This window comes from Sus scrofa, chromosome 1 (genome assembly GCF_054392235.1).
Source record: "Sus scrofa isolate SSC_HxYL_T2T_F1_AM1 chromosome 1, Sscrofa_HxYL_maternal_Yorkshire_Landrace_v2.0, whole genome shotgun sequence".
Taxonomy (NCBI): domain Eukaryota; kingdom Metazoa; phylum Chordata; class Mammalia; order Artiodactyla; family Suidae; genus Sus; species Sus scrofa.
The window spans coordinates 149,035,982-149,045,630 of NC_139383.1; the positions used below are offsets into that span (position 1 = coordinate 149,035,982).

Consider the following 9,649-nt stretch of genomic DNA (forward strand, 5'->3'; position numbering starts at 1 on the left):
AGAATAAATGTGAGGATTTAAATGCGACTTTGTCATCAAGATGTACATCATGTCCTCCTTACTGAAGAATAAAAAGGTCCATGCTCTTTTCCAAGGAAAAACTAAACACTCCCACAAAGTAGAGGGCAATTAGGCTGAATGACAGCCATTCCTACTGTGAACACTGTGTCATTATACTGGATTCTCACTGTCATTACATAGTAAATACCTGTACTGGGAGTGTAATTCACATCTACAAAGCTTGCAACCTTGGCATCAAAGATCTTACTTTTTTGATTCTTGGATTATACAGCAATCATAGGCAATTTATCTTATAGCCAGATCTATCTTAAAATCCTGAGGACATGCGTGCCCACAGCTGCATGTGGGCACTTGTTAAAATGCAGATTTTCTAATGGGCCTGGCAGGTCCACTAAGGGGGCCTGGAAGATACCTTTGTACCAAGAAGCCAGATGGGGCTTGGACCTGATTTGAAGATCTTTGTTCTAGAAAACACAGATTCAGCAAGTTCGTTAAGAGGAACAAACAAAGGACATGAGTTCATTCTAGGAAAAAAATAGAGGAGGAAGAGTCACTTTCTGAAAGTTTCGTTTCACTCCCAAACTGCAGACCACATAAACATTCCCCTCAAATAACTTGAAAAACCTTACAAATCAGTATTAAAGTTTTTTTTTTTTTTTACTCTCCAAATGGAATACAATTCTTTCAACTTAAACAGGAGTAATGAGACAAAACGGTTCTGAAAAGTACAATAGAAAAATACTGTCCACTGGTTTATTTTTCCAAATGAGCAATAGGCTATTTACAAATAAGCAGATCTCCAATGATGTATTATTAAAATGGCAAGTCTATTACTGTTTGAAATCTAAATGAAAAAAAATTTATTAAGGCACATTTGATCTGTGAGTTTAAAACAAACTTTCTGGTGTAACAACAGATTCATTTCACTTTTGTCCCCCAAACACGTGAGCACCAAAATTGTCAAAGAACACTTAATACTTAGTAAAACATTAAGTAAGGAATGTAAAAAATTAAGGGAGGGGGAGCATTACAAAAAAAAAAAAAAAATCTTTGGAGATCAGTTTACTGCAAATAAAATATACTTAACACTCCTGATACACATAAATACTAGTAACTAACAGGTCCTCGGGAAGTGGCAGAGCTCTAAACGATGGATATTAAATAAATTAAAGGTATTTCAGATACAAAGGATAAAACAAAACAGTAATTAAAGAATGAAATAACCATTTCCACCAACATAACATGGACAGGATGAAGTGTTAACAAAACCAGCTACAATTTCCCCCCATGCTTTCTTTAGGTTGGGGTTTTTTGTTTTGTTTTAGCTGGTGTACACTGGACTTAACGACAATAATTCTTCTTTGCCATTCTAAACATTAATGTTTTACCCTTTAAAAAAGAAGGGCCAGGAGGAGAGAAAACGCCAGACTCTTCTTGAAACTCAATGCCAGGTCCATTTAGGCCACACTAGTTACAAAAAGAACAGCCATCTATCTTGCTGGGCTTTTCTTGCTCCCCTGCTTTGAAAAACCTACAGAAGTAAAAGAAGCTTGGGGGAAACAATCACCTCTGAAAAGCTCTCATGAAGAAGATGATACTGCACGATATCACATTTCCTGATTTTACAAATGCAACACGGAATGGTCTAACAAAAACTGTTGTAAAAAAGACAAAAGGTAGAATCTGTGCAAAGTTAACAGTTACAACAAAACATTTACCAGAGTTACAGTGTTTTGTTACAATAAAACTTTGCGGGAACATCCGTGTTTTCTGCCTTAGGACTATAGGAAAGAGGTCTAGAGATATTAAAAAAAAAAAAAAAAAGTTTTGTTCATCGGGTACACTTCAAGTCATAATTAAGCAGGTCTGCTACATGATGTTCAGCAAGAAAATGTGTTCAAAGGCAAACATGATCACATTTTTGTTCAAAAAGCTCGGTCTTCAAGGAGTCCTTGTAAGAAAATCACGTGTAAAATATATCCTTGTATGAACTTCAAAAACGGATCATACAAAACATGTTTGAAAAATAAATTAGATAATTAAAAGTGTCTTTTCCAGCAGAGCTGGACATTAGGCTGTCCTCACTGAGCCGTTATTATTGCTGCTTCTCCTGTAATTCGGGTCATTTTTTTCTAGCCACATTTCAGCCAACTGCTGTGTGGACCCATAGGTTGATGCTTTGGACCCCAAGCACATTTTATACTGTCTGGGATCAAGATTGGGATCACAGAAGACGGGATGGTGGACATGGACAACTCCTACTTCTTGGCTCCTGAACGTCTTCAATCCTGCCTGGACAACCTTGTTGAAGAGGTCAACATCCTCAAGTCCCCAGCCTTGGATAGAGACGTCAAAGCCACCTACTCGGACGAGATCGCCCTTATAAATACAAGTAATGCCGAACCCATAGTTTCGCCAGAAGCCAGTTTTCTGAGTGAAGGCAAAATGGTTGTCACTGGGAACCTTCCCGCTATAAACAATCTTTGGATCATACTGGCTAAAGATGATTGGAAAATAGATCTGTTGGCCCAGCACTGTATTTGCTCGGCATCGCTGGAGAAATTCTGCAGTAAACACGAGGTCAACATCACAGAAGAAGAGCAGAGATTCGTTATGAAATTGGGAAGATCCCACTTCCAGGGCCAAAGCTCTGGAGAACTCCCCGGACACGGGCAAAATCTGCATGTCAGCCTTGGGATACTTGATGCGGTAATCTCGCATGAGTTCCACTTGTTTGGCCTTGTCGGGGTTGGAGTCAGAATTGAAGAGCAGGACGACGAGCTTGACATTCTGATTCGGAATGAGACACGTCTTCTCAAAGTTCCCCATGAATCTCACAAACATGTCGAAACGTCCTGACAAAGGGATCAGTATGTTTATCTTTTTCTCTTTGGGTTCTTTGTGCTCGTTCTTGGACCCAGGGAGCTGAAAGGGAACGAGCTTCTTCAGGGAGTTCGAGAGAAAAGACAAGGACCCAGACTCCTGGTTAATCCGGTCAGCCAGTTCCTTCGCATCCAAACCCTCATGCTCCACAAACTGGATCTTGCTGAAGGTCTGCTGCAGGTACGCATGCCTCCGCACAGGCACTGTCATCTTCTTGCCCTTGTGCTTCTTGTACAGAAGCAGGAGGTCCAGGATGTACTCGGCCCCATACATGGGGTTCACCCGGCGATAGCCGTACTGTATCTCCTTGAAATCAATAATGCGCCCCCTGGTCTTGGCATTGGCATTGATCATCTCCATGACCTGCATGACAATGTCATCCAAGGCCTCCCTCTGAGCCGAGTCCATCCCTCTTCGGGGGGGTTGGCCGTCAGCTGCCGAATACAGGTATTTCCCTGTCAGAAATTCCCACTCCAGAATCTCCTCCCGCTGGCGGGGCTGGAACCTCATGAAGGAAGGCGCAATTCCCAGCTGGAGGTCTTCTTTATGAATCTCAGTGTTGCTGTACTTGCTCATCAGGACGATTTCTCGGTGCAGCTGGATGGTGCGGTGGCGAAGCTCGGCTATCTTGCGGCTGAGCATGTAGCTGTGGAGCCTGTACTGGTAGGGTGGGTTCTTGTTGGGGTGCAGTGTGATGGCACGGTGAATTTTGCTGTTATGGAGATCTCTGATGTACCCCTTCTTGTTCTGCTCGTAATTCTCATAAAAGAGCTGCTGCATCTGTTAAGGGGGAAAAAACTGCAATTTTAGTATCGTGGGACCAACTATCCCCTTTTTTTGGCTGTACCCGCGGCATGCAGAATTTTCCAGGCCAGGGATCGAACCTGCGCCACAGCAGTGACCCAAGACACAGAAGTGACAACACTGGATCTTTAACCTGCTGAGCCAGCAGGGAACTTTTCCCTGAATACTCCAAACAAAACAAAACAACCCTAGAAGTTCCTGTTGTGACTCAGCGGTTAATGAACCCCACTAGTATCCATGAGGACGAGGGTTTGATCCCTGGGCTCGCTCAGTGGGTTAAGGATCTGGCAATGCTGTGAGCTGTGGTGTAGGTCGCAGACATGGCTGGGATCCCACGTTGCTATGGCTCTGGTGTAGGCCGGCAGCTACAGCTCCAATTGTTCCCCTAGCCTGGGAACCTCCATATATATGCCACGGGTGAAACCTAAAAGACAAAATAAATAAATAAATAAATATTAGAAATCTTTCTAAATGAATCACAGCATACCTAAGGTCCTAGGTAAAGCTCAATCTACAGCAGTCAAGTGAGAGTAAAATTAGTAGATATAAACCACTTAAAGAAACAAGGCTTTATCCACAACTAACGTTAGCCAACATAATTCTACAGTTAAAGAAAATTAGGAAAAGGTCTTCCCATAAAGTAAAAGGGTCACCTTGAGCTCAGAGTGCACCAACTCAACATACTTGGAAGAGAATGTCACCCCTGGTCCCCACCAAGCCCAGCAACGGGGACCCAAGAGCCAAGGTCCCCTCCTTGAAGATGGGCACCCAATGGGAGCTACCATTTACATAGGACTAAACCACATCAGTGGAGTGGAAAGAACTCCAGGAAGACCACCTAGCACAGGATAAATGCTGCTTCTGCAGAGCTGAGCCAGCCACATGCAGGAAGAGGTCTGCCATCGGGAGGGGCAAGTTGTAGCTGAAAGCAAAGGTCTGAGAGGTCGCCAGGAGTGTACTTTGAGAATCCTTTAAACAACTGTGTTCCTGTGTTAAGCAGGAGAGGGCTTGCTGCTAAGTACAGGGTCTCCAGTGTCAGCAGAGCTGAAGGGCAGGCAATGATGCAAGGGGGCTCATTATCCTACCCACCCCTTGCCCTCTTGTCCTAGGACACAGGGCAGGGGAAACAAAAGTGTGAGGTCCATCAGCCAAACAGGGTGCACTCTGAGTTGGTGCACACAAAGCCTTCGAGAGTGAAGAATGAAAAATCTGCAAAAAAAGTTTAATGAAAATAACCTTTGAGGTTGGTATCTGATAAATGAGTCCTGTTCCATTTGAGGCTCAGTTCTGTTTTTTTGTTCATATTATTAAATACTAACTCTTGATTTGAGTATCATGGATCTGGATCGAGTAGTTGATTTGTCTTTGGACAGTCGTATTTTTAAATTTTTTTCCCCTTGCCACTAAAATTACAGTAATAGAAAAGTACAGATTTAGCATTTTTACATCCCATTTTCTTTTCCTATACAATTACTATACATGACCAATAAATGAAGCCAATTAGGGTAAAAAGAAGGGAAATACTTCCAAAGAATGGCTTAAAAAAAGCATGCAGCACAGCTGGTGCTGAGCAGGGCTGCACACTTGCTCCCTTGCCCAAGTCCAGCCGAGTGTGATGGACACGACACCACTGTCTCCTGCACACCTGTGACCTGAGCTCTGAGGGGCAACACCTCCCAAGCTCCCTCACTGATTCCGACTCTGCTTCCCACATCGTCTATGGTCAACATGTGAGGTATGTGCATGCATGGAATCATCCCCTGAGAGAATTTCCTAACGTTCCAATTAATCAGAAAAGGCAGCCAAGTTAAAGAAAAAAAGAAAAGGAAGAAGGGTGTCTCCAACCTTGGAGAAAGCACCACTTTCACATGTGCAGCAGGTATGCGTGTGTGTGTCTGTGCACCTGCCCTCACTTGTGTGTGCACTGTCTGCTTACTTCTCAGTACAGGCAGCAATGAGTTACTCCAACACATGACTTAAATGGCCTGAAATAAAGCAGCAGTTAGGGATTTGCTGAGAGAGGGCTTGAAGCCACTCGTGCTTGAACTCTCACGGCTCTGGATGGACAGGCCAGAGTGAGAACTAAGAAAAATGACAAGGTTTAGATGACGATCATAAGGACCATTTTTATTATATATCATAATAATGCCTAATACAATACATTATAATTATTATTTTTCTTTTTATTTCACTCCTTAGATGGGTCACAACAAAATATAATGAAATTTGTTTTCACTGTTCATTTTCTCGCTGGGCTGATATCTGGGTACAAACTGCATGGCTGCAAGGTGACGAGTGTCGTCTGAAGATTCAAAACCATGAACAAACACTGAGGACAATTATTTGCATGTCCTAATATCATGAAATAGATAACACCATTTCCTTTCTCTGACCCTCACCCTTGTGTGCCCCTACAACTTGAGGCCACTTTTAACAAGGTCAGCCTTTACAAAGTGCACCAAATAGCTGGGCGTGCCACCTGACCCAACAACTCCACCCGAGGACACCACTGGGTGAGGAGGGCCACTCAGAGGTCAGCAGTGTCCCCACCTCAGCAAGAATGCAGCAACAAGCCAAAGCTTGGTGCTTAGGGACTAGCACGGTCATTACAGTAAGCTAGAGGATGGAAGCTTTCTAACAATTTTGGCAGAGATTTTAAATATTTGTTGTAATTACAAATTACATTTTGTCTGCTTATAAGTTTCAAATTTTTAACAATGAGCATGAAGAACTGTGACTTTTTTTTTAAGGTCCCTTTCTGAGAATGTAATCACAATGAACCATCAGTCTGGCCTGACAAGTCACTTTCCAAAACTCGGAACATTCTGAAGCAAGTGGTGTTGCCCTTCCCGGTGCTGCCCATCCCGTTCCCCCAGAGATCTCAACCCCCAAGCCACTCCTGCCTGCTGCCTCCCAATGGGTCTCCTTGTGGAATTCAGTCTTCCCTCAATTCCCTTCTCAAAACAGAGGCAAAAACCAGTCTTCTACAAATATAAATCGGAGGCTTACGGCTAAAACACGAGTGGTAGAAACCCCATGATTCTCTTTCCAAATACTCTTAAAACAGAATAAACCTATGCAAGAGGAATAAACCTTAAGGACAGAGAATGGGGGAGAAGTCACAGCAGACAAGATATGCAAATTCTGAGAAAATGGAGTGAAGGAAGATGAAATCAAACAGACTGCTTGAAAGAGTAAACTAATCTACATAATCCTGAGAACTGGGAAAGATATCAGTGTTGTGAAAGGCAGAAGGAAGGCCTGGGGCTGAACACAGGGAGCCTGGAGGAACCTGGAATGTGGGGGCAGTGGGAGCACCATGGTGCCTCCCCACACACCATCACTGTGGGGTGGGAGCAGCGTCTTCTATAACATGCTCCCAGTTACCCTGGCATTTAAATGATGGATCTGTTACCAGAATTCACGTAGGACTGCCTATCAATTGTTACAACTAAACTAGGACTGGCACGTAGCAGACACCGGAGGTTGTTTTTTTTTGGCCAGCCTGGGGCATATGGAGTTCCTGGGCCAGGGATCAGATATGAGTTGCAGTTGTAAAACCTACTCCACAGCTGCAGCAATGCCAGAGCCTTTTAACCCACTGCACTGGGCCGGGTACTGAACTTGTGTCCTGGCACTGCAGAGACACCACCAATCCCACTGTGCCACAACAGGAACTCCAACTAGAGGTTTCTTAACACATTTATCATTTACAGTAGTTATTCCTGAATGCCACAGTCTACAGGTTATTTTCCCTTACTCCTTTGGGTTACACTTCATTGATAAGCACATAAGCCTCAAGTTCAGTCTCTCCACAAATGAAATCTGAACACCTAAGTAGGGATGAGTTCAAGGCTGACAGTACGGGAAAATGAAAATCTAGACAGTAGGACCACTGGCCCCCTTTTCCAACTGGCTCTCAGAACACTGGCCCCCTATTTTCCATGCTAAGTAGGAGACTACTACTTCCTATTCTAGGAGGCTAGAAGCGCCTTTTCTGTATCAGCTAAATAGCCCCATAGATATCTAGAGGTTTCCAATAACAACAACAACAATAACAACAACAACACAACAACAACAACAAACATTATCCAAGAGTTGATCATTACAGCACAGATACTAGTTTTTGGAGTTCCCCTCGTGGCGTAGAGGAAACAAATCCAACTAGGAACCATGAGGTTGCAGGTTCGATCCCAGGCCTCACTCAGTGGGTTAAAGATACAGTGTTGCTGTAGGTCACAGACACGGCTTGGATCTGGCGTTGCTGTGGCTCTAGAGTAGGCTGGCAACAATAGCTTCGATTAGACCCCTAGCCTGGGAACCTCCATATGCCATGGGTGAGGCCCTAAAAAGACAAAAAAACAAAAGACAAAGAAAAAGAGCAAACCAGGAGTTCCCATCGTGGTGCAGTGGTTGACAAATCCGACTAGGAACCATGAGGTCGTGGGTTTGGTCCCTGCCCTTGCTCAGTGGGTTAACGATCCGGCGTTGCCGTGAGCTGTGGTGTAGGTCGCAGACGCGGCTCAGATCCTGCATTGCTGTGGCTCTGGCGTAGGCCGGTGGCTACAGCTCCAATTAGACCCCTAGCCTGGGAACCTCCATATGCCGCAAGAGCGGCCCAAGAAATAGCAAAAAGACAAAAAAAAAAAAAAAAAAAAAAAAAAAAAAGAGCAAACCAAAAAGATGCATAGACTCAGATAAAATTGAAGACTATCCTAGAAAATAGAAAAACAACAGAAAGAGACAACAGGAGAGAAAAGTATTCATTCTAGAAAGTAAGTACTTGGGGAAGAACATACAAAAGAGTGGGTCCGGAATTAAAGCACTCAGATGCCTTGATTAAACCCTAGGTGCCCAGAACAAAGAGTACAAATTGGGAACACTACAGATCAAACAACTAAAAACTTGCTTAGGGGAGAAAAAAGGCCGTTTACTGATCATTAAGAAACTGGAGTGTCACGGAACAGAGACAGTACTACTGGGAGCTAAAGAACAATACCTTCAAAAGGGAGAGGAGTGAAAATTATTCTCGACGTAGAATTCCCTTCCTAACCCAACTACCCATCAAGTAAGAGGGGAGAAGAAAGAACTTAAGATACTCAAGAACTCAATCTTACCTTGCAATCACTTTTTTACAGGAAGGTGTTAGAGCATGTGCCCATTTGAATGAGGGGCTAAGTCTGAAAAGAGGATATGGGATCCAGGAGACAAGGTTTACAAACACAAGAAGGAAGAAGAGAGCCCCAGAATGACAGTGCAAGGAAGTCCTCCAAGAACAGCACAATGGACTGTATGGTGAAATTCTAGTCCCCACTGTGACGGTGTGAGGAGGTGGGTCCTTTGGGAGGTGACTGAGTTTAGATGAGGCCATAAGAGCTGGGTCCTCATGGTGGAGTTGGGGCCCTCATAAGGGGTCGAAGCACCAGAGTGTTGTCCCCTCACCATGAGTGGACACAGTGGGAAGGCAGACATCTGTAAGCCGAGCAGAGGGTCCTCATCAGAACCTGACCACGCTGACATTTTGATCTTGGACTTCCAGCCTCCAGAACTGTGAGAAGTAAACTTCTGCTGTTTAAGCCACTCAGTCTATAGTATTTCTGTTCCAGTAGCTGGAACAGACAAAGATGAAGAGCTCTACAGCAGCTGTGAGAACTAATACACATGGGAAAAGGCAGAAATGTTCACTGCCTGATCTCTGGAGTCCAGCTCAGCACAGGACACATTACAGGATGCTCAAGGGAGAGCTGATAAATTAATGACTAAGAGCAGTTCTTTAAGCACAGCAAGTATCAAGCAACTGAATGATCTCAGTGCAGAAGAACACAGCCAGTGTGGCCAGATGCGATACAATACACTTGGGTTCCTCTGACCAGGACACATTGTAAAATGTAAAAATCATTCTGAAGAAGAATACATACCCTTGCAACTCTGATGTAGCTGT

General features: G+C 43.8%; 1 protein-coding gene across 1 annotated transcript in view; it reads right to left on the reverse strand.

The window, feature by feature from the left end:
• Nucleotides 1–662: 662 nt before the first annotated feature.
• CHSY1 (chondroitin sulfate synthase 1) overlaps nt 663–9,649 on the reverse strand; it is a 73,788-nt gene continuing 64,801 nt past the window's right edge. The window contains 1 exon segment of the mRNA NM_001244442.2: nt 663–3,684. Within this exon segment, the coding sequence (NP_001231371.2) occupies nt 2,092–3,684 (1,593 nt within the window). The 3' untranslated portion in view covers nt 663–2,091.